The sequence below is a fragment of the Rhamphochromis sp. 'chilingali' genome (assembly GCF_963969265.1).
Source record: "Rhamphochromis sp. 'chilingali' genome assembly, chromosome: 9".
NCBI classification, from domain to species: Eukaryota; Metazoa; Chordata; class Actinopteri; order Cichliformes; family Cichlidae; genus Rhamphochromis; species Rhamphochromis sp. 'chilingali'.
The window spans coordinates 36,391,485-36,417,121 of record NC_137936.1 but is presented as its reverse complement, the minus strand read 5'-3'; the positions used below and the strand labels follow the sequence as shown (position 1 = coordinate 36,417,121).

The 25,637-nt window shown below is 40.5% G+C and overlaps 2 protein-coding genes across 3 annotated transcripts in view; one reads left to right on the top strand and one right to left on the bottom strand.

Annotated features, from left to right (window-relative positions):
• Positions 1–118: 118 nt before the first annotated feature.
• myg1 (myg1 exonuclease) lies at positions 119–22,867 on the bottom strand. The gene is made up of 7 exons (XM_080891281.1): positions 22,525–22,867; positions 21,156–21,268; positions 15,216–15,375; positions 12,831–12,980; positions 9,508–9,630; positions 8,076–8,257; positions 119–455 (listed from the first exon to the last, which is right to left on the bottom strand). The coding sequence occupies exons 1-7, from the start codon at positions 22,807–22,809 to the stop codon at positions 266–268; spliced, it is 1,203 nt and encodes a 400-aa protein (XP_080747407.1). The 5' UTR covers positions 22,810–22,867; the 3' UTR covers positions 119–265.
• A 1,971-nt stretch (positions 22,868–24,838) lies between these two features.
• LOC308402278 (mitogen-activated protein kinase kinase kinase 12-like) overlaps positions 24,839–25,637 on the top strand; it is a 34,662-nt gene continuing 33,863 nt past the window's right edge. For both annotated transcript variants that reach the window (XM_080890974.1, XM_080890973.1), the window contains exon 1: positions 24,839–24,972. The gene's annotated coding sequence lies outside the window, so the exon portion shown is untranslated. The remainder of the gene's footprint in view (positions 24,973–25,637) is intronic.

The following is a 25,637-nucleotide window of genomic DNA, read 5'->3' as shown; positions in this document are numbered from 1 at the left end:
GTTGTTCGGTCAGATGGCAGCATATTATGGGGCGCGAGCGACAGCCAAGAGACTGGGAAAACAGCAGGTTTATTGCCGGATTCAAGCCAATGCTCAATTATTTACCAAAGACCAAAAATATGTCAAATCAGTCTTTTATTTCAAAAGAACTCCAGAACAGACATTTATAAGAACAGGCAGAGAGAAGAAGGATATTATGAGTCAGCACGATGACCCAGAGCCCAGAGTCTGCGTTGGTATATCACTAAACAACATGGTAATTAAGTCAGCTGTTTCCGTTCGCCGGGGACTGGGCGGCGGCCTGCAGGGTCCTGCGGGCCATCTCCATCGCTCCTTCCTGGGTCTTGTTCCCGCCAATAAAGCCTCCGGCGTGGACAAAGATGCAGCCCTTGATCCCGCTGAGCTCCGACAGCGCTTCATCCCGAACACCACGCCACTCTTCTGGCAGCGACAGCCTGGGACAGGAGCACAGAAGGGCAGGTTGGTTTACAGATGGACACTGTGGTCTGCTGATCACTTCATGTTGCGCATTAGTTTTGCAAAAACAAAATGTACTGTACATTATGAAAAACAGCAAACTCTGGAGTTTAGGGTAAAAAAAACCCAAAACAGAGTGATTAACAAAGTCATTTTACAGACAAAAACAAAATATATTTGCACTTCTTAAACTTTTCAAATTCTCCGTGGCTCATATGGTACTAAAGTGAAAATCTGCTTCACAAAACAAGAAATATGAACGTGAACTTGAGCTTTAACAAAGTCCTAAATATAAACTGACTGAAAGCATGAAGACAATACTAGAACATTAATCGGCAAAAGCTCAGAAAAATGCATTTTTATATGTATATTAGTTGGTTGTAACTCATTTCTTTCATAATTTCTGAATGTTTTTGCACAAACGCTTGGATTACTCTCATCCTTTCAGCTTTCATGCCTGCAGGGGTAGTGGTGCTATGTGCAGCCACTCTTGCACATAGCACCACTATAATGGGCACCGACAAATAGACCAATACAATAAAAAACAAAAAAAACACAATCAGCTTTATTCTCCTCCAGCAATGTGGAAAATCACACCTCAGTGCAGCGACTGGAGAGCCCTATGGTAGCGGAGTGGAGTCAAAAGGCAATCTCGCAAAGTGGGGGAAAGATTGGCTCTGCGATGGTTTACGAGCCGACCTGGAAAACTTGTCTCTGGATGGAGCACGCAGAGAAAATTCATAAAAATGTAGAACAGCTCATTTACCACCTACTGCAGGTAGCATACATCTTTCTACAGCCTTGCCAATCACACCTTACCTGTTATCTAGCGCGTGCGTTTATATCACTCTTTCCTTGACGGGGTTATTATCTCCATTATCTCAGACCCCTGTTCTCCTCAGAGGACTTTTATATTTAGCAATGTTTCATTCCGATTTAGGCCTGATTAAGCACTTCATTGTTCACCTTTCACCCACCGCCTGCTTCTGGAATAGACTTTAAATGCTTTTTAAAACGCCGAAATTCCCTAAAAGCGTCGGATGTCATACAAACCTTTGGCTCGTCTTTCTCTTTATCGCAAACTTGATGAATTATGGAACAGCACGGTCGAATTTGTCAGAAATAAAGTGACACGGTTGTCAAACGGTGCATCAGTTTGAAGCGAGCAAAGTGTTTTCTCTTGTTCTCTTTACTTTGAGCATTAACTGCCATTTTTCTATAACATCCATAATGATGAGAATGATTTGCATGTCGACTCCATTATGTCAAATCTTTTATCCCTAATAAGACTGCCATAGGACTACCTGGAGAGGCAAGCATGGCAAACCTATAATCCCCATTAAAGAATCAACCAATCGATAGCTGCACAGTGCGGCTGGAAAATGAGCTCTGAGGAAAGGTCAACAGGGCTGGTGATGAGGGAAGGAGTAGGAGGGGGCGGCTGATGTTGTTACAATAGGCCAGGAAGCTTTCGCTTGCGAGATGACCGGTCTAAAAATAAATCCACAATTAACAAATTAGCGTCTCATGAGAGAAGACCCCCTAAGACCTCAACTGAGACAGATAGTGGCAATTAGTGGGTCATTACAAAAATGTTACTTTAGAGTCGGAGACACATCCTCGAGACTTCATTACTGCATGTTTTCAGCGATATGAACGAAAGCGTGAACCTTCTGGTTCCTTACTGAGAACAGAACAAAAGGCACTTTTGTAGAAGCTGAAGTGCTGCATTTTTCTGCACCTTTACTCATCAATAACATGCACCAAATTCTGACCACAGATCTTCCACATTACACACATTTTTCCCTTCCACAATGTAAAATTTCTCTGCTTTTGAAGACAAATTAAATGGAATTATTCCCATTTTTTCTCCGAGGCATTTTCTCATATGATCCACTGTCATTTTATACCTGACATCGCTGCTTCATCTCGGAATTACAGACATGATTACAGATGACCAGCTCAATTTAATTATTTTTCAAGCAAAAATGTCATACAGTCTGGGTTTTGTTTTTTTGTTTGTCTTGCCCTTTGCTCATATGTTCAGATTTCAGACAAACTAAAGAGATCACCAGGAGACGGGTGATTGTGAAGGACATCAGTCATTATTTTCTGGCGCTTTATCGACTAAACTATCGACCAAAATAACAATCAGATGAAGTAGAAAGGATAAAGACATCGAGTCACAACCATCAGGTTCACCTCCAATACCGCGATACAGCAGGTAAATGTGGCAGCTGCCAGTGTGTATTTCCTGAAATAGAGGTATATGTTTCTGGCTCAGCTCATTCTGCTGTCAACCTACAGTATCATCCTATACAGCACATTTCCAAGCAAGGGCTGCTTTCACTCCCCTCTTCGTTCTCCCAGCTCACATTTACTTTGCACTACGATGCTGATAAAAATAGACCCTTTCCCCCCCAGGTGCAGTAGCAGGGACACAGGCGATAACAACACCCCTTCTGCAGAGTCGGCACAAGCCCGCTGGGAGAAAGCAGGCCACCCATAGAAAGAGCCATCTGGAGCTACGTTTTTATCCATCACACAAGCTATTGTTCCCATGTAGCGCCACACCAACCAGCATATTTGCATTAAATTAAATCTTTGAAGTGCTCCGCGACTACAAACAGGTGTCTTTTCTTTTTAGTCTTTGAAAGCGCGGCCGCCTGATGAGATTCTGGAGCAAAGTGGAAAAAAGTCTAACTGAGGGACCAGGCGAGGGAGGGGCGGAAGGTGTGAAAGGTGAGACAGCGAGATAGGGCGGAGGAGGGGGAGATAGAAGAGGACGTGGAGGCGGAGGAGGAGGTGGAGGAGGGGAAAAAAGGGATTAATGGGAAAAGAGCAAGACAAATGGGGGGGGGGGGGGGGGGGGGTGACAAAATGGAGGAGTGTGATTATAGGACTGAGACAGAAATACTCTGCACAAAAAGAGCAAGAAGCACAAAAAACCCACTAATGGGATAATCAAAAGAAAAGAGGAGGAAAGGGGTGAGAGCAGCCACTGGTCAGGCCAGGAGTGAATCAGAAAGCTATTCCAGCGTCTTCCTGTCTCTGTAGGAATGATGTGTTCAGAAGGTCTCCCACTATTCTCAAGCAGTCAACAATGAGCCCCATCAAACCAAAAATAAAAGCACAAGGGCACATACTGCTGGAGTAACAAGACATGTGGAAACAGAGGTCAGGTGGGCTTCACAGTGAGAGATACCTGAGACCACACAAGAAAAAAAAACCCCACACATGACAACAAAGAGAAAGACATGTAACAGATGTCATGTGTTCAAAACCAGGAGAGCTACTGCGTGAAGGACCAGAAAGATCATGTGACTGGTACGATTTCTGCTTTTTCCTTGTTTTTGATACTATTTATAAGCGCAATTTATTTAGCAACAACCATTTAGTGTATTTATGTTGTTCCTCTCTTTAATGTAGCTCTCACTGTCAGAGGCACATTTCTAATTTTATCTCATTACATCAATATCAGCATCAATTTACTATTCACTCTCAAATGCAGTATCACAGATGCATATTAAGTTGCTGCTAGAGGAGCAGCGATCAATCATCCAGGGACCAGAATCAGTCGATTTCCACTGTGTTTAGTCAAGACTGGTGACAGCTGGTCATCCGATTATGATCTGTGGCGTTTCATGCATGTGCACAAGCACACGTAAAGCCAATCTCTAACATTAGTGTGGAAACACTTTACTATGAGTAACGACTGAAAAACTGGCCAAATTAAACCACAGGGAGACCAGCATGAAAATGTTTGTACCAACAAACCCAGTCAGACACTTAAACCATCTTCACCCAGCAAAACACGGACATTATAAAGAAGCTAACAAAGGAAAAGTGGCTAAAGCTATCCAGAGCTCCAAACCAGCCGCTTCAGTGTGAGCCTCGGTATAAGCAAAGGATCAAAGTGGGTAAAAGCAGGGTTAATATCCTCCAATCTAGAGACGTTATAAACATACTAGAAAATGTATTCACTCACTTGCCTTCATAGACATGATCTTGAACAACATCCTATTCCTAATTCTCAGGGTTTAATATGACGTTCCCATCTGGCTCGCTGAGGTCAGGACTCTGTGCAGGCCAGTCGAGTTCTTCCACACCAAACTCGTTCAGCCATGTCTTTATGGACCTTGTGTGCAGTCATGTTGTTGCTGAAGCAGGGAGAGTTTCTTTTATTGGAATTAAGGGGGCAAGCCCAACTCCTGAAAAACAACCCCACACCATAATCCCACTCCACCACAACTCTACACTTGGCACAATGCAGTCAGATAAGTAATCCTGGCAACCGCCAATCCTGATTCATCGCGCCAGAGGAAAATGTCTCTAGTGATCTACAGTTTGTGCTTTTTTTTAAGGGAGCGAAATCCTGTAATTTACTACAGTTAATAACTTCTTTAATTAATAGATTAATATTCTGCATAGAAGAAAAGTTTATTTTTGTTTGTCACTTAAAGTATTTAGAAAGAAAACTGGAATCAGACAAAAACTATCAGCATCTCACACTTAGAAGGAAAGAAAGAGTCTTAATCTAGACAACAATCCCCAATTCTTCTTCAGTTCTCCACAAGCAATCCCCTCAAAACTCACACATAGCTTTTAGTCGTTGTCACAAAGGTCAGAGCTCAATTTATAACACAGTTTAAACATTTTGTAGCAGATATAACTCGATCTGACGTCTAAGAGGATTTACCAATTTTAGAGGATTAAAAAACAGATTGTGTTCACTTTGCACAAATTTCCTAACTCATTAGACGGTGTGTTCGATTAGTAAAACTTCTGTAACCACAAAATGCTTTCAGTAATGGAAGTGGTCTAGCTTTCCTGCTGAGTTTGTTGTCTGGATAAAATTGTATCTGACGTAGAAGAAAAAAAATATTGAGCATGGCGCTAATTCAGACAGACGGTGAAGTCAAGCTCGGCTATAATACTGGCGGACCAGCTGAACACAACGCCAACTCACATCAGCCGATACACTTCTATACGTCCAACTGGCAAAGTTCTCCCACACCTCACACAGAGTGTGCAAATCGAGCTGCCTGCTCTGCTCTGCGACTGATTCTTGCAGCTTAAGATGAATAATTCTCATAACAGGTAAACAGAAATCTCACCTGTCCTTCCTTTCCCCTCGACTCATCCACTTGTGCCATAAACACTTGTAGTTTATTATTTATTCAGAATTTTTTCCTTGCATTTACTTTTATTCGCGTTAAGTTTATAAAGCTTTTTTATTTCATTTAAACAGGGCTTTTTACTTGTTCTTCCATTGAAAAAAGTTTAAGAGTCAATTACAATAAGTCAGCTGAGGTCAAAGAAGTCACCTGGATGAGTGACGAAACATTTCTCCCACTGAAAACGCTACGTCCAGATGAACAGGGATGAGTTATGTGTATATATAATTTGTCCTGTGTGTCTTTTGCCCCGTCTTCCTCCCCTCAACCCCAACCAGTCGTGGCTGATGGCTGCCCCTCCCTGAACCTGCTTCTGCTGAAGGGTTCTTCCTGTTAAAAGGGCGTTTTTTTTCTTCCTACTGTCACCAAGTACCTGCTCATAACAGGTTATATTATTGTTTTCTCTCTAATATTGTACCTAACAACATAAAGCCCATTGAGGTGACTGTTGTTGTGGTTTATATTCATAAAACTGAATGTAAAATTTAATTTTAATTTAATTGAATACAGCAGTGTTACAGGTGACCCTTCTTCACTCGCACACATGCACAGATACACAAACCTGCTGCAGAGAGCACATCAACCAAAGAATAAATAAACTTCTAATTAATTAACTACAGTTGATATAATCTTGTAAAATACTCTGACAACACGGTTTGCATATTGCTCTGTCACCAGACAAATACAAGCTGTAACAAGATGCGAGTCTAACAAACAGACTGGGAAACAAGATCAAAGATAAACCCACATGCTAGAATCTATCCCCGAGGCAAAACTGCTCATCTTCACAGCTTTGTAAAGCGCAAATCGCTTCCAATACTCTTCCACCTAAGTCACTGCTTCTTAAGTGCACATGCTGACCACTTAGGGCTACCACTTTAAAAGCGCAGATCAATATCCAGCAGCTCATGTCAAGTAAACGAAACAGGGAAGGAACATCAATGCTGGAAAGATTTTCTGCACCAGGAGATTTTTTTGTCGCTAATGTCTCTGTTAGTACCTGGAAACAGGTTTTTGTGATTATGAACACATTTAACACGACTCTGGGAAACATGGACTCTGCAACCGTACGGCACCAAGCAGCTATAGAGACGAATATCTGGATAACGTCCAGGATCAGCCTAGTGTTTGCCATACTTTGGTGATTATGTGTGCTACATTCTGGGATTTAGGGCACAACACACCCACTACAGGACTCCAGTGGGCCCGCTAGTGACATTATTAGAACAGCATTGTAGGTCGGTCTGCGAGAAGCTCTTTGGGTAAACACTTTCCCCTCCAGAGATAAGAAGCACAGACGATAGGTGCTAATCATCTTTAAAAATTCACACAGGGGGTGTGGTGTTGTCATCACTGTCATTAGTGAGGGACCTGACAGGAACTCTAACATGGTTTAATAAGCCTAGCACTCTCATTTAAGTGCTAGGTTTGAGGATTCGGGTCATCTTTATTGCTAAAGTATGTCGAAATGCTGCTTATCACAACAGCAAAAATACCACCAGCTGCCAGTGCGACCACTCAGCCTCGTAGCACCTATGATATCAACCTGAAAATCTCACGTCACTTCGTTCTCGACTTATCGTGTTCTTAAAGTTTGGCATTGACGTTGCTCACCCACCCAATTAAACTGGTGCAAAAGGACAAACAGGAAAGGCATGTACATGTATGTCAGGCACAACTGACAGTGACTGAGCACATCTCTAAACTGTTGAGTGGCCTAAATGGTATTCATATTACAAAAGCATAGAAGCAGAAAATCAAAGGGGCTTTGTTGCTCAACAGAGCATCTCACTTTGATTCATGCTCACAAAAAAAATCTTGAAATCAAAGCATCTCTCCTACCAGTCAAACTGGCATGTGCTTTATATCTTTCAGTCTGCTGTATTGAAGCACTGGGTATAATTAAGAGCAGAAAAACACACAAGAAGCACCTGAGTGGGAGGGCTGTGCAGGTGGCTGTGCTGAGTTGTGTTTATATTTTTTTAAGTTCCTGGGAACAAAATCTTCGGCTTAAATAAAGTATCTTCCTCATTCTATAAACAACCATTTCTATCCTTGTAGGAGTCCGTCTCTCACCGGATAACACGTCAACCCTCCGTGAGCGGCTGTCACACGGTCCAGTAAGCATGAAAGTTAAATCATAGACCATTGTTTGTCTCTGTCACCGGAGCTCAACGCAACACGTTGAAAACTCTGAAGCTGTCATTGTGTTAAAAAAAAAAAATCCAGTGTGGAAAAATTTATTGTGCGTGACTCAGTTTCACAAAACCCCTGCGAGTTATGCATGCTCGACTTCTGCTGAAGGAACTCATGCAAGAGGTCTCCTCCACGCATGCGACTGAATGCTACAGCTAAAGCTGAAAAAAAGGTCCTCAAATGGTTTTCAATAACATTTTACTAAAAGATAACCTTAAAATTTACCTGTTCTGGAAAGTGTTGAGCCCAGCAGGGACACACTGGACCCTCCACTGTCCATTCTGGTCTGGGTAAAGGACAAACTTAATGGGCGTCTCCACGTGGAGCTCCTTCTCTAAGGCAAACAAATGCTCCTTCCAAGGACATCCACCCTGGGAAAAAAGGAGTACCTCTCCACTGGGATCTATCTGGAAACAAGAATAGAACAGGTGTAACACATGTGACTAATGTGCAAAAATCAAGGACAGACACAAAAGCCTGTGTCTGTGGAAAGCTTCACTGTATAAGAAAAGCAGCAGCATTTTAAACTCATTTTCACCGTAACTTGTGCTTCTTTTATAAGTGATAAATGTCTCCTTCAACTAAACAACAACAGTCCTGATACTCTCATCATTTTTGATAATATTTACAGTTTTCAAAACAAGACAGAAAATGCTCAGAATCAGAATTTAATAAAAAGCAATTAAAGAAATTAAATTAGATCTAAGGAGCACAAAACAAACTTTATTCACAGATTTTTATTAAAAATACTCAAACATGAAATTCTGCAGTGAGTTTCTCATTATGGGCTAACAGATCAGGTGTCCTACATCTGGTTTTTTCTTTTTTGTCTGGTCTGTGTTTAGATATTTTTTGCTGTTTAGCTTCATTTGTTTCCATATCAACCTCAAAGTCATATTTATTTAGTTTATTTAAACCACAGTCGGTGTCTCAGGGAAAACACCGACTGTTCGGCCAGCGGCTTAAACAAAAACAAAAAACATCATCACTCACAGCCAATTCAGCCAAGTATGAAATGGCTGGGATAAAAATTAGAACCTCAAAGTTCGAGGCCACGGTTCTCAGTCGGGAAAGGGCGGAGTGCCCATTCCAGGTCAGGGATGGGCCGCTGCCCCGAGTTGAGGAGTCTTATTGATGAGTGAGGAGCAGGAGATCGACAGATGGATTGGTGTGGTGTCAGCAGTAAATGCAAAGCTGATCTACATTCCCACCCTAGCCTATGGTTACGAGCTCTGGGTGGTGACTGAAAAAAGATGAGATTGTGAATATAAGCAGTGAAAATGAGCTTTCTCCATATGGTGGTGGGCTCAGCCTTAGAGACAGGGTGATTTTGGTCATTAGGGTGGCAAGTAGAGCTGCTACTCCACATTAAAGGATGCCTCCTGAATGTCTCCCAGGTGAGGTGTTCCAGGAAAGTCCGTAGGAGGCCCCAGGGCAGACCAGGGAGAGATTACATCTCTCGGATGGCTTTTTAACACCTCAGTGTCCCCCTGGAAGAGCAGGAGGAGGTGGAAGGGGAGAGGGACATCTGGGCATCTCTGCAAAGGCTACTCCCTCCGTGAACCAGATAACCATGAGAGTAATAAGAGGCCCACTGCTGCTGGTGCAAACAAATAAAGAAAACAAACAGAATGAAACAGAATGGGCAGCTTCGTACCTGATGCCTCTTCTTAACAGCTTCCTCCACGACCTCACGAGCTGGCAGCCAGGAGGACTTGTAGAAATCCAGACGGTCCAGGAACTCCTCCCCAACCATCTTCAGTGCCTTCTTGAAACCCTCCTAAGGATAAAATAGAGATTAAAATATGTGAGAATAAAGACATGTTGGATTTTTTGACAGCTGGCTAGACTTAAAACACTGATGTCACTTTAACAGAGAAAGAACTCTGTAGACTCAGCTGAACGCAGTATTCTTTTGATCATTTAGCTTCTTTCATCACTACTACAGCATCAGTTTGACATCAGCTACTTTACGTGAGACCGTGTACCAGACAAAACGGGGGTGATTAAGTCTTGTCTTACTACCTCCCTGCTGATCCCTGCAGCCCAAACCACAGCCCGATTTCACTCTCGCATAGTTTCACGAGCAGAAGCCCAAGAGGACGAGCATGTGAAAGAAAGCACGGCACAGATATCTCACACACAAACTCATGCACACACACACGCGGTATGTCATGCACAATCTGTATGCATCTGTTTGAGGGGGCTGCATTGGACCTGAGTATTAACAGTCATGGCTGGAGGAGATGAAAATCCATCAGGTTTTTCAATTATCAGCAGCAGCCAGTGCAGAGAGTTCAACAGGTCACTCTACCATTAAGTTGTCTACCAAACATTTTCCAGTTCAAATCTTTCTCAGTTTCCCATTTCACAGATATGGCTTCGCCTGCAGTGTTTGGAGGACATGAATTATAATCATGTGAAGTGGAACGTGAAAAAAAAAAGAAACAAGAAACAAGCAGGTAACTTAAGGGGAAAAAAATGTTGGCATAGTCGACATATATGCATATCTAGGCTGTGGGTGAGTGTGCAGGAAACACTGATGAGAGACAGAAAATTCACACTCTGTTGGTCCTGCACAGCTCTCACAATGACCTCTGAGCACTGATTGCACCACACTGCACCTGTTTGCCCTCTTAAGACTATTTTGTAGTTTTGCTTCATCACAGGTTGCTCACTGTGTGTGATAATTAAATTTATCCCTTTTTTTATACTGGGGCACTACTGTGGAACAGCTGTCTGTTAAAATCGCAATTAATCCATGTTGCAAAGTATGCATGTTGCATTTTATTGTTGTATGTTTGCATTTGGATAATTATTTAGATTTTTTAAGTTCTCTTTTTTTAGTTTGTACTAATTATCTTTGCTTAAATTTTCCAATATTGTGTATCTGAGATGATGCTGCAAATCAGTAGGCTGAGATAACTAATCATCAATTATAAAATAAACTACCATTTTTTGATTAATAGTAAAACATTAGCAATTTTTCATGGAAAACAATACTCCATGCTCAGGTTTCTCCAATATGAAAATCGTCTGTATAGTGTTTTTGTTTGGGTTTTTTTACTTCTTGCATTTTATTGATTAAAAGGTTAAAACTCTACAGATCAACTGAGGTCATAAACAGGTATGTATTAAGTGCGCCAGTACATGCCAACGCTGCAGCATCGTCATTGGCCTATTCGTATTGTGGGCTGTGATGCTTTTTGCAATAGGGTCATTTTACCCCCATTGCTAGGCGGTTGCTAGGCGACATGATGACATTATAATATATCACATATAATTAAGCTTTTGTGTCAATAAATGATAGGATGCTTTCATAGGGTCTTGTCGGTGTAAAAAGGCAAAAAAAACAGGTCATTTCAGCACGTTGCTAGGTGATTGCTAGGCAACCTGATGCCATCATAATATATGATGTATAACTGAAGTTTTGTGGATATAAATTAGATGTTATTGTAGGGTGTTCTAAGTGCACAGAGGTTAAAAACAGGTCATTTTAGCAAACTTCTCGGTAGCTGATGGGCACTGTGATGGCATTATAAAGCATCATGCATAATTCAGCTATTGGGAATATAAATGAGACTGAAATTAAAATGATAGGCAGGCATTATAAGGTGTTTTAGGTGCATAAAAGCTACTTTCTGTTGCTTCTTTATTCACAAGGGTTCAGCACAGTGGGCAGCGAGTTTTGATTTGTATTTTTTATAACTTCTTTTAACCAGAATCCCTTCCTGAAGCAGTGTTTAAGGGATTTGCGTCAACTTGAACAAGTGAATGTGATTGAACCGGTGATCTTTTTCACATTAGGCACAACTGTAAAACCACAATGGACCCACAATAATGCTTTATAGGTGGATAAATGCTAAAACTGGTACATTTTATGAAAAAAATATGGGAAAGGGATTTAGGGTCTACAGGGGATGAAGATACGTGGGATTCTATACTGTCGAATAATGGATTATACATTAGGGAAGCCAGAATACAAAATGTTTAATAGATATTATTATACTCCTTCAAGGCTTATAAAATAGGTGCTGGTAGAGATGACCCATGTTGGAAATTCCAACAAGCTAAAGATACTTTGATACATGCCCTCTGGGAATGCCAGCTGGTTTTTCCAGTTTGGAACAGTGTATTGAATTATATGCAGGCATGGATACCTTGTAACTTGCCCAGATCACCTAAATTATGTCTACTAGGAGACAAAGGAGAGGTGCCACAGTTAAACATCAGTTTAGAGTGTTAAGCGCTGCATTGGTAACATGTGCCCGTGTCATTTTGGAATATTTGAAGGACTCCCATACTCCAACGCTTAAAATGTGGAAAGAAAAAATGATTGGGAATGTTGCTGGAGAAAAGATGTTGGGAAGGTTACATTACGCGACTGAAGCTTTGGTGGAACAATGGGACAATTTTTCCACCCACATGTCTGCCTGACTTGGAAATTCCAGATTAATGCAACAGATGTTAAAACCTCTTCGTTTTTTTGTTTTTGTTATTTTTTGTTGTATTTTTGTGTTTGTTAGAAAATGCAAAATTTAATAATTATTTGAATTAAAAAAAAAATGCTAGGTAGCTGCTAGGCAACATCGTAATGCCTGATGTAGCTAAGAACCTTCAGGGACCTGAGATGTACCTGTGTGCCAATTTTGGTCGCTCATCTCCTGATGGTCTGAGAGGAGATCAGGGCCAAAGACACAGACAGAGAGATATTTTGTGTATTATAAAAGAGAACTGTTCTGAGGACATTAAAGTGAAGAGAAAGATGCTGACTTGTCTGCATGCCACAGTTATACAGTCTTATATTAGCTCATTTTACTGCATTAGGCTGAGAAACGGTGAGCTTTGCTGTGGAAATCCAGGCAATGATAAACAAATAATAACTATAATTAATCCCATATAAGAGATGCGAAGTCACACACATGTCAAAAGCCACCTTCTGTCCTGGTATAGAGTACAGCTGCACTCACATGTACTCACCTCAGTATCCTGATCTGTGCTGTTCCAGCGTGGATTCAGGTGTGAGACACGTGCGCTCAGCGTGGTGGAGATGCTGTACCGGGCCTCCCCATCATACTGTGAGATGCCGTTGTCAACAGCATCCACCTCCTCCACAAAGTTCTCATACAGCTGTAAGCACATGATAGAGGCACGTGGCGGCAGAGGTTGTCAATCTGTTATGGCATCAGAATCAGCTGTTTCGTGTTTACACTTATTCCAAGCATAAAATCAGAGTAGTAAAAAAAGACAAAGCTTTTTCAAGAAGAATGCATGGAAAGGAATTAAACCCACAGGATATGTGTAGTTACAGGAAATATTAAACCTAAATGAAATAGGAAAAAAGCTGTTACTTCACAAATCCCCGAAAATACTGTACGAGCAGATGAACTGGAACAGCCATATTAAATGATAAAAATTCAACTTCACTGGAAGGTCATTCATGCAAGAGCTGACATTTTACAAGTGACTTATCAGTGGAGCTAAGCTCTGAGGCAAAACTTGATGTTTAGTTTGTCGGAACTGGCTAAGGACATGACATGCAGCATCCTAAAATACGTAGAGCCCGAGCCATGAGTAAAAGGATTACTCGGGGCTTTAAACAAACTGACACATCAAAAGAAAAATGATATCATGAGTTAATAGTGCTAATATTTATAGTGACCCAAGATTTGGCTGGCTTAATGTGCCCGACCATTAAAACAAAATGGATGCCAAGGCCTCCTGCTGGCCAAGCTGTCTAAAATGCAAGAAACTGAACTCTGTTTAAATCTGGCTAAAAGACTTTGTCGTGTCCTTTTATATCTGTTCACACTCTACTGCCAACTGTGGGATGAAGGCAAATCCCAAAAAGTGTCCTAGTTTGTGCTTTTAAATCTACAGTTGTGGTCAGAGGTTTCATGGGTATAAATGTGACGGTAATTTGGAGAATTTGATCATTTCTGTGAACTGTTCTTTTTCCACTGTGGAATGATTGTACTACAAATGCACACAGGGTCAAATATATAAATACACTTCCACTAATATCTGGTTAAATGTCCCTTAACAAGTTGCACTTTTTTGCACTTTTGGCAGCCATGAACAAGCTTCTGGTATATTTCTGGCTGGATATTTGACCACGCGTCGTGGCAGAATCAGTAGATTTCATATAAACTGTCTGGTTTCCTGGCACGAACCCAGCGTAGTCTGCCAACTGTCAAGAGGCTCGAGTTCAGGTTAGCCTGCTTTAGCCTTTCCAAAACCACAGTACTCAACTGTATCCAAGTTTTAACTTTTTGGCTGTTGAGTTGAGGTGATGCTGAAGAATTTCAAGTTATTCCTTATTGATGTTTCTATCCACGTTGTGTAATGTACCAAAACCTCTGGCAACAAACAACCCAGAGCATGATGCTACCACCACCATGCTTGACAGATGGCTCAGTGTTCTCAGGTTTCTCAAGCCTAACCTTTACACCTCCATGTATTCCTTTTGTCATTGTTGCCTGATAGCTCAATCTTTGTCTTGTCTGACCAATGAGTGCTGTCAAACAAATCATTTTTATGCTGACATAGAGAAACTACCAGTTGTAGCCAATCGCTCATTTAAAAGCCTTTGGCACTGTCTTTTAACTTGACACTGTGGAACCATCAGCACCCCCCTATTAAAATATTTAAGTCAGTTTATGGATATATCTGAGCTTGTGTGGATTGCAGAAAATCCAAAAATAGACTCAAAACACTGGCATATGTAAGCGTAGAAATGGATGATCTGGCCAAATAGTCAAATGATAACATTTTGATAACATTTTCTAAATCACAACTCTCTTAAGATTTAGCTTAGAGCAGATGATCTCTTTGATTCGAGGCTAAAGGGTTCATTCACAAGCATATCCATCCTGTTTCCCCTCTGACCTTACTGCTAAAGATATTATCATAAATGGTGAATTGTGTCTCAGTGTCCCAACACTACAGATCGTTTCACACGATTCTGTCTTTAGTTTTCAAAATAACCGACAGAAGATGAAGAACGCATCCAACCCTATTGTTTATGTATAATAGGACAGTTTGGAAGGATTTCAGGATGCAATCTGCACAATTCTTCTGAAAAGCAAAATACACGCCAAATTAGGATGCTGTGTCCCTTATTTTCTATTATAATTTTGTAATTGACAAGCTTGCCCACTTAATAGATTTTTGTAATCTCCCTCTTCCAGCTTTATCGTGAAATTAACAATGTTCAGGTTCCACTCACCAGCTGAGAAAATGTTTTTTTTGGCACAAGTGGACCAGTGGAAAACACATTTTCAATGGCGTGTTTATTTTGTGAATAAACATACAATCAGTAGAAATCCACTGCCTGCTATAAATCTGTCATCTTTTTCCTCTCACCTTGTCATAGAGCACTTCCAGCTGCCTGTCGTCCTCCTTCAGCTGCGTGAGCTGCGACAGCACTCGATGGCCAAAGTGCAGGTAGACCAGGCCGGCAGAGCTGAGCTTGGTCAGCCATGGCTTCTCTGGACAGAGGCTGTTGAAGGTGTCTGAAAAGGTCCTGAACAACAGGAAGAAAATGTGTTTATTAGTCTTTGCCTTTGAAAACTTTACCATATATACTGTGTAGCGAGAGAAGAACGGATTATTTATTTAAAAACCAAAACTTGTGATATTCATATTTTGTTCTAAAGGCCAATCACTAGACTTTTTTTCTGCTCATAACAAATAATTCATATTTTTTTCTCCTCTTCAGCAAAATACTGCATCTAGCCATGTGCTTGAAATTATCAATAATGACGCACTGGTTTGTAAGTGTGAGCTCACATAACCACTGGAGGCCTCTCAGACACGTGCTGAGATGGGTGGGCTCCAGCACAGAGTCACTGCTGGTCATTTAATTCAGGCTTAATTAGGATGCTCGGGCAGCAGCACAGCAGAAAACCGACCATCAAATGAATGAGTGACATACTAGGGAAGTAGGGGGTAATCACAGCCATTAAAGGGCTAATTGGCCGTGCAGAGGCATTTCTATGCTGACGATCATAAAATGGAAGTGAATGAGAGAGAGGAAAATGACAATCTGAAACGAAGAACGGCTAAAAGAAAAAACACTTACGAAGAAAAAGTCATCAAGCTGTTTGTGTGAAGTCAAGATCAAGCAACATCTCGCTGCATTAAAATGGGACAGTTCAGCTGAGCGCTGGTGATATTTAGGCATAAATTAAGTTTTATTTAAACATAATTAACATATAGTGTGCTTCACCTACTGCACCAGCTGCACCACTTAATGTTGCTGATGTCTCTCTGTGTCATTAGAGGAAATTCACTTATTCAGAATTATGCAGATGAATTTGTCACTGATACCTCCAGGAGCTGGACTACAAACCGACTCCAAAGTAGCCTCAATGCCTCATTACAACCGTGTTTAACCCCAAATGTAAATGTTGCCTACAAAACACTGATTACAGCACATTAACTCAAAATACTTTTAGATTAACTTAACTCAGACCTTATTAGTGAATTTCTCTTTTTCTTTAGTGACTTAAATTACTGTAGAAACTTGGAGATGTTTTGATAAAGATTCAAACTGTCTCCAGGTTTTGCCTCCCGTGGTGGACATTTTGAACAAAAACGGTCGTTCAGATCATCTCAAAGTGGAAGGGGCACCTAAATTATGTGTTTTTGTATTTGGTCTAGGGCTGCCACGATTAGTCGACTAGTCACGATTACGTCGACTATCAAAATCGTCGACGACTGATTTAATAGTCGACGCGTCATTTGAAGCTTTGTAAGATCCCAAAAGCAGGAATAAGTAGTAGGATTTAAGAGTGTAATAACGGACTGAAACAGAAGATGGCAGCACTGCATGTACAAGGATGCCAGCTGCCGTTAAACCCCGAAGAAGAAGAAGCAGCTGTGTCCCAGAATTCATAGCGCGGCCCAGCGCAGTTGTCAACAATGGCGGCAGCTAGTTAGTTTTAATATTACTCTTATTATTCTTTCTGGGTCACAAAATAAACGTTTAACATATTTTCAGGCGAGAATGTAGCTGTGTAAACCTCAAATATCTGCTCAGTTTATCAAGACACCACATATTTTCAAAAGCGCTCCGACGTTTTCGGAGGCGTCTGTTACCCACTAGCTCGATAGCTAGCCGGGGGCCATGAGAGCACCGGACTCCCGGCAGATCGTTTTCAAACCCACCGCCCTACTCAGGTTAAACATATACAAGTCACTTAGATAACTTAAAAATGTTATTGTTTGGCTTTTTTCAGTATTTTATTTGTTCCTGAGTAAATCGGCTGAGTTTATTAAACTCCACCGAAACAATCTGCACATTTAATTAGAATTCAATTAACTATCATCTTGTCTTTATTTTTAGTTAGCACAGACCTTAAACACTTAAAGCTGTAAGCTAATGATAGTTATATAAGAGCAGATGCTGCTGGTGCAATAAGCTGTACTTTTACGTTCAATGGATGATGATCTGATTAGTCGACTAATCGCAAAAATAATCGGTGACTAGTCAACTATCAAAATAATCGTTTGTGGCAGCCCTAATTTGGTCAGTGTCAGAAACTCTGATGCAGACTCGAAAGACAAAGACTTGCAGTTCACAATGTCATCTAATGCATCTAATTCTGTCGCTTCCAACAAAATTGCTTAATCAGGACTTAATACACACAACCTAAGGAGATTAAAAATTTCCTCAGACAAACAGGATATATGGAGACTTGGATTAAAAGTGCCTCATTATATTTTCTCCCACTAACCCGAAAGAAACAGAAATATCTTTCATATTCAGATATGTAATATGTTGAATATGTAATCAGACAATTGTTATCTAAGTACTTTGATTTATTCTTCATGTTAGAGTTGTCTTTTTTACTAACTGCTCAGCTCATTTTTGTGACACACACCATATCTGTGCAACACGCTGGAGAGAGCAGCTTTTTTAAACCAGCCTCTCCGGGAAGAAAACACATTAAAGAGATTTGTTTTCATTTTACTCTGATGCGATTATTTTCCATATATTCCTGATAATAATAACAGAACCAGAACGTCAGTGTCGTAGCGGCTCATCCGGCTTATCCTCCATCTAAATTCACAGGTTACTGTAATGTGTGAAGTACACAAGGAAAGTGGAGTTTTCTTGTCACTGGTTGGCTGTATTGTACAAAATAATGAGAATTAATGCCATTACTCTAGGAGCAGCAATTCTTGTGAACATGGAAAAATGTCCATAAAATGCTGGATATTACCTCGACTTTACAGCTTGTACGAGGATGAATTCTGACCAATGCTACAGCAGGAGGAGTGACGCTCTTGAATTGTGGAAATACAGATGACAGAAAGACTTACAGAGCTGTTTGGTGTTGGTGTGGTTTGATTTGTCCACTTCTTTTCAAATCTGCTGGATGCTCCTTTTTTTAAGTTATCCATGTCATTGAACACCAAGATGTACTTATTTTTCGGATTGTTTCTGTGCATAACTATAATTCACAACACATGAAAATACAGCAAGAAATGTAGTGACTCGGCTCAAACACTGTTTAAAAAGAATACTATTACTTGGTAATTTCCCAGTTTCCTGTGCGGTATAATACCTGATGGAAAATGAGGGCTGGGAAGAGAGATAATGTCTAAGAGCAAATTTTGCCCGTTTGTGGGGTTTTTTGAAAGGCAGATAGTAAACAAGGAAATGCATTTTCATTTATAGCCAACTGTAAACAAATAATAGAACAGACTCAATAGTTTAAGTCTCAGAGAGCTTCAGATAGTAAATGATCTATGGGGCATTGCTGATTACACTTTTCCCATCGAATGAGTTCAGCAAGAGTTGTTAAGTCAACTCAGTGCATTGCAGTAACGGTGATTTAATTTAAAAATTGTTGTACTTTTGAGAGGCAAGCACCAATGACTCCATACATTTGCACCATTACTGTCCATAAATTCATTCATTTTCTTCCATTTATTGAATTCAGGGTCACTGTTGGACTGCAGCTTATTCCAACTCACATAGAGCAACGGCAATGTTTTTATACATTAGTATGTACAGAGTACAGCCTGAACAGGCTGCCAATCTATTGTAGAATTACAATAAAGGGCTTTTCTATTCTATTCTAGAAAGGCTCATCTTGCTGGTGGATTTGAAACTAAGACCTTCTTGCTGTGAGGTGACAGTGCTAACCACCATGCCACCACCATTACTGATATTCATATTTAGACCCAAATGCAGACATTATTACAGTAGATCAATCCCAAATATTAAATAACTGATCAACATTTGGTCACATTATAATGCAGTGGTCCCCAACCCCCTGGGGTTTTCAGGGTTTCCCTGGGTCTTTTCCCGTGTTGTAATTGAAAGAAATATTTCTGCGTTACCACAGCAACCAGAGAGCGTTAAAGGGCAGAGAGGAGGATGTTACTTTCAATATTGTTGGTGCATTTCAGGAGGATGCTGCTAATAAAGTTATACAATTACATTGTGAATTTGCGTTTATCACTATATTTACAAACTACCAAATACCAGTTTTTGTCTCGGTCGTATCGTTTTATTTTGTTGCATTTATCCGCGACACATTAAAGTCCGGTCCGTGAAAATATTGTCTGACATTAAATCGGTCCGTGGCGCAAAAAAGGCTGGGGACCGCTGTTATAATGCACTGAAGATATGCAATAAATACATGGGAGAAGGAAAGCTGCAGTATCCAAAAATCATTTTTCCTACATTGTTAAAGGTCCAAATTCAGTGAGAGTAGCAGTCAAATCAGCAAAAAAGGTTTTCCTTTTGCTGTTTATGACAAGCTGCAAAATGCAGAGCATGTTTGTCACCGCTGAAAAATATGTTTACTCACCTATAATTCTTTGTTAAGTCAAAGCAGTGAGTGAGCCGAGCATAAGCAACCAATCTTAATAATTTAACTGGGTATATATTTCTTAGCCTTCAAATTTATAAAATGTATTTTTAAACATTTTCTAATTAGTAGTCATTTGATATTTGTAAATATATTTATATATAATAACCACAGGTCCTTTAATGACTTGCACTCTTGTAATTGCATGCTATTTTATTTGACAGAATGTGTCTGCAATTCATTGGTACTGCTGTCAGCTCAATCTGTATGCTGTCACAAGTGAAATTGAAATGAGGACTACAGTTGTTCTCGCCAGCTCCTTCTCTAACTTCCTGTCGCACCAATCCCACTTACATTCATCTGTGCCATCACAACCATCTTGCCCCCCATCCGGGCATGTGAGTGACAGCCACAGCCTCCTGTGGCCCCGACAGCACTGCTGCAGCCTCTGTGCCTCGTGAACCGACAGCAGGGGGGCGTTCAATTCAAGGAGCGCTAATTATCACTAACCGCCTGCGAGGAAGAGAGCCCTGGCATATCTTTATCGCCGTGGTCATAAAAGCTATGGCTGATTATCATCAGGACATTAAGCTGACAAGACACCTGGAATAGGCTGATTACTCAACGTGATGAGACGTCGACTGAATGCAATCATCAGGAAGAAATTCTACACAAAACACAGAGCCTGTTACCTTATGATTCATGCAATCAGGGTGCTTCAAAGATGTCAGAGCAGAAGCCACCCCGAAATGTAGTTTCTCATCATTAGAACTCAGATAATGAAAAGAAATCCCAAAGGCTGTACGATGACGATGTTAAAGTGGGAAAAATCCAGGCGTAATAATTCCGATAAATTATTTTGGCTTGCTGGAGACGGTGCGCCTCAGCGCTTGGAAGTGACTGGAGATTGGTGCGTGAGCTACTTTAAAGATTACGCTTCCTTCCATTGGTACATGCGTATATTAGAGTCTGACCGATATAGGATTGTTAAGTCTGATACCAATATTTGGTAATTTCAAAATCCAATAATCTGATATGTCAGCTGTTTCTACTTTTAGAAAAATAAAATCTAAACAGAGTGGCTGACAGGGAAATAGAGAGTTCCCTCTGTTGGACAAACTATGTAACATCAACACTCATAACATGGCTGAGTGGTGTTTCTCCTGAAGCTTCTTTATCTTTTAAAACATTCTTTTGTTGATCCTTAAAACTACCAATACAGACAGAAAACACGAACAGCTCAAAATGCAACACCATGTTTTTTACAGCACTTGGAACAAAGCAAGATTTTAATCTTAAACTTGAAGTCAAATTTTTCAGCTGGCATAAAATTAATCTGTGATATGATCCTGACCCTTACTGTTGATGAACAGTGAAGATTAATCTCTCCCCCAGTCTTAGTTCAGAGTACATAATATTTTAGAAATCTACAGCTATAAATTTCTCTCTTTTCAGCAGCTTACTGCCAGAACTGCACCTCTGATGGTGGTCATAGCGGTGCCTCTTTGGGTCAAACTCTCCTCCAACGTCCACAACAATGTCGCACTCCGCCAGCTGTGCAGGGTCCCTGGTGCGAATGATTTCTCCATCCTGTGCAGCAAACAAAAAGAAATATATGTCAAACTAAATTAATAATAATTATTATTTTATTATTTGTTTACTTGTATAACACTTATCAACACCAACATTCAAAGTGCTTTCCAGAAACACAGGAAAAAAGAACAAACTAGCATGAAATTAAAACGATTAGTCTTTAAATGCGATGTGGGAACAGTTAACATGTTTCTGCCTGAGCATCTGAGGCTGCTTGGTGTTTGGTACGGGAACAGCAGTTTTAGTATATATTCTGGGCCCAGATCATGAAGGGCTTTTAAAGTAATGACTATAATCTGAAAATCAGTTCTAGAAGTAATGGCCCGCCAATGTAGAGTCATTAAGACTGGCGTAATATGTTCAGTGTTCTTGGTTCTTCTAAGAAGTCTGGCTGCTGAATTTTTCACCATCTGAAGTCGATTTAATGCTTTCTGATTGATACCTGTTAAAAGACCATTACAACAATCTCACCGGAGGGAAAAGAAAAAAAAAACACGTGAAAAATTAGACCATAGAAGCCCAGCCCTGTGTTTGGAGGTCCAACCTTTAAGCTTTGACTGTATAAAGTATACGTCAATTCAAATATGTAATCAAAATGTTTCTGTTAAACTGCGCATAAATCACAGACATGTAGAGGTAATCAAATATGGTATTTTTGTTACTAATATAAATTATAAAAATTACAAATATAAACAACAGAGTGCCACAAAACAACGGTACAGCTACGACAGGCTATAACCTGGGTTTGATCACAGGTTTTATTAGGGCAGTGCAGCAAATCTCTGATCAATATTATTTTATCACCCATATTAAGTATTTAGAGACAAAATGTGCTATTAGGTTGAGATTAACTTAATTTAAAACTCCCTCAAATGTTCTGCAAACCTGGCTACACACACAAAAAATGTATTTTTAGTTTATTCAGACCATAACACTGAAATGTGTGACATATTCACCGTATTACGTCTTATGCTGTAATCGTTTTTGCAATCCGTTTACACACAGCGCCCCCTTTTGGTGGGTTTTTTTTTGGCATTACACTGGATCCATCAACAGAAGACAAGATTAAGTGTTGTTTCCAAAAATGCAGATGTGGCTTTATCCTTACTGTGAGGACTTCCTGGGAGGATTTAAATTCTACCTAGCCAGTAACGATGAGCACAGTGATTACATTAAAAAAAATTCAAAGCACAGCGTGGAGTTAGCAATAACCCCAAACATGTTTCTATCAATCGGCAGCGTGCTGCACCCACCGAGTACTCGGGTAACTGCCGGAGGAAGAAACAAGCCAGAACCTCGTCGCAGTGGAAGGTCCCGTTGTGGGTTCCGATCTTTGTAACGGTCATGTTTTCGGTGCAGAGTCTCTTCGGCTCACTTGACATGTAGCGCGTTTCTCCGTTAGCAAAGTGCACGGGCGAACTAAAGCAGCTAACCCGCGAAAATACCCTTCGTGACACACCTGCTGTTTCACTGGTTACCAGAAAATATCTGTTTTTTGTTAATTTAAGCGCCAAAGAAAAAACACGCACGACCCACATCCAGAGAGTAATCCACGAGACGCGCCAATGGCGGACAGGTTTGACAGCCGGACCGGATGTGCTGCTCCTGTTTAGAGAACTAAAAATGCCGGGAGCATTTTTGTTGTTGTCACCATTGTTATCGTTGTGTTGTTTGCCTTTATGGGCTTAAATAACTCACGCAGACAGTGATAAACAACACTGGTGACAACAACACAGGTAATTAAAGCGATTACATTATCTCAGAAGCTCGTTTGCAGGAGAATGATTTTATGCTAGCTCAACTTGTGTACAGCAGAGGACGCTGCAGAGTTAAAAAAGCAGGACTTGGACACTGTATAGTGCACAAATAGTTAATTATGTACTACTGTACATGATTTATTTTATTTAAAAAGTATATTCTACAATTACATAATAATAAAAATATTATGTTAAATTTATAAGGATTCGCGGTTTCGTATTCTCATACAAAATAGATATTTGTCAATGAGAGAGGAAAGAAAAGATACAAGGAGGTGAAGTGAAGGTGGAATAGTTTAAATGTCTGGGGTCAACTATCAAAAGCAGGGGACAGTGCACAAGAGAGGTGAAGCAGAGAGTGCAGGCAGGGTGGAGAGGGTGTAGGTGATTTGTGAGAGAAGGATGGTAGCAAGATTCAAAGGAAATGTTTACAAGATTGTAATGAGACGTGCTGGAGAAGGTGGCAGTGATAAAATGACAGGAGGCAGAGATTAAGACTTTCAGGCCTATAGTGTGAGGTAGTGCAATAAATAAATAAAAATCGTCTCATATCTATTTTTTATGTTTAGCACTATTTGATATTTACAGCAGTGATGAAAATTTAAATAAGTAAATGGAGTTTAAAAAAAATGTAAAAGAAATGAGACAGAGATTGTGCAAAAGAGTATAGAAATGGCATTAGAAGATAATAACGTGCACACTTTAAATCTAAGAAACAGAAGCAGGAAGGTAAACTACAGAAATGTGATGGGGCTCCGGTTGAGCAGCTTGGACACAAAGTTACAGAGGCAAGGCTGAGACTGTTTGGACATGTACAGAAGAGGGATAGTGTACACTGTTCAGTGGATCCTGAAGATGGAGATGTAGGCAGGAGGAAAACAGGTTGAAGAACCAATAGAACAAGAAGATTAAATAAAAAGCAACACAGACACTGCGACAGGCTGTGCACTTTTTGTCTGTGAAGACGTTGTATCTCTCATTCAAGAGGAATCTTCAGTTCTACAACTGATGGAGACTCCAGGTATTTAACACCTAGCTGGGTTATCCCTTAGGATCTCCTCCAGGTTGACGCATCCACTACGTATTAAATACTTGGGACTCTCCATCAGTTATTTTTAAACTAAAAAAAAACACCTCTTGGATGAGGTGAAAGTCCATTTTGTCTTATTTTCACCTATTCACAGCTTTGTGCATTTTTAGTGCAACCTGAGGTCTTGGTGGTTACAAACCTTTTTGGGGGGTTTTCCCTTTTACACTTATTTAGGCCACTGTTCCTGCTGGGATGACACAAGAAAAGGTTTAGAGTTAGATAAAGTCATCTTTGGAGATTGATGGCTTAGTGTTTGTCCTGACAGGCAGTGTGAAAGCTCATGGGTGTGTGTCTTTCTATATTACATCCAATCACTGTCAACTTTCCATCTCAAGGATAATGTCAACAAAAAAGATGCACGTGACAACAAAAGAGTCTCAGCACAGTAAAAAAGTTAGTGCATTAGAAATGCGCATAAGACATATAAATATGAATGCAAATAAACATTTTCCTGGTCAGCTTTGTTCTACACTGTTTTTTACACCTTGATGGGCAAAAACTGTAATGTTGTTCCTTTTTAAATGAAATCTGCAATACAGTGACAGGTTTTTAATATGAATGGACACGTGCATGAATAATATTGAAACCTTGAGTTACTGTTTTTCCTGCCGTGCTGGAATTGGGATGGGATAATTAGTGAGGGTCAGGATCAGCGCTCACCCCCAACTCTCGTTCTCGCGGTATTACCTTCAAGGTTTATTGACAAGGTAATTAGCCAGATGGGACCCCAGTAGTAGCAGCAGGGCTGAACGGAGGTAGCACGGTTTCAGGGCTTTCCCGTGTGAAAAACAGCTGCACTTTCCTGCTTTACAAACCGATCTACCAGCGGAAACCAAACAGCAAGCCTGCAAAAGGTAGGCTTTTGTATTAGCGTTATGAAGGCACAGCCTGCTTCCTGCAGAGCCTCATTCATTCTTCCGATGTCGGTAATATATTCTTCCTGTCCAGTTTTAACGATCGCACGCAAATGTCTCACTGGCATCAATTCATACTGCAGCTGCTTTGCAATGCAGATGTTCCCCAAATATCGGCACAAAGAGTCATGAAGCCTGACACATTTAAAACGGTAAATACAGTCAGAGAATATTTGCTGCGATGTTAGTCTGACGTAGAACCACCAGGTGGCGCTGTGTCTCGGTCATTTAACCAAGTTGCTTCATCGTCTGTATCACCAGTTCAGCGGGCACATTGGCAAGTCTTTATTTCAGCCTAATGAAATCGATAAACATTGACTTGGAGTGGGGGAGTCCACAGAGAGGCCGGTGTAGGGTTTCTCCTGTAAAGGGACTTAAGAAGTCGACGCCCACACTCCATCATTCTATGTATTTCCTCTGAAGCCCCGATGTTATTCGTCAAAATACACAACTTGTATTTTATGGAAGACTACGAGGGATTTTTTTTAAGTGTCTCGGAGAAACGGAGCTCAACTCGGAGAGATTTAAAGGATATGAGACAAACAGAAAACAAAGAAAAACAAACGTCGTGCTCACCTCCAAATCATTAAACTGCCATACTGTTA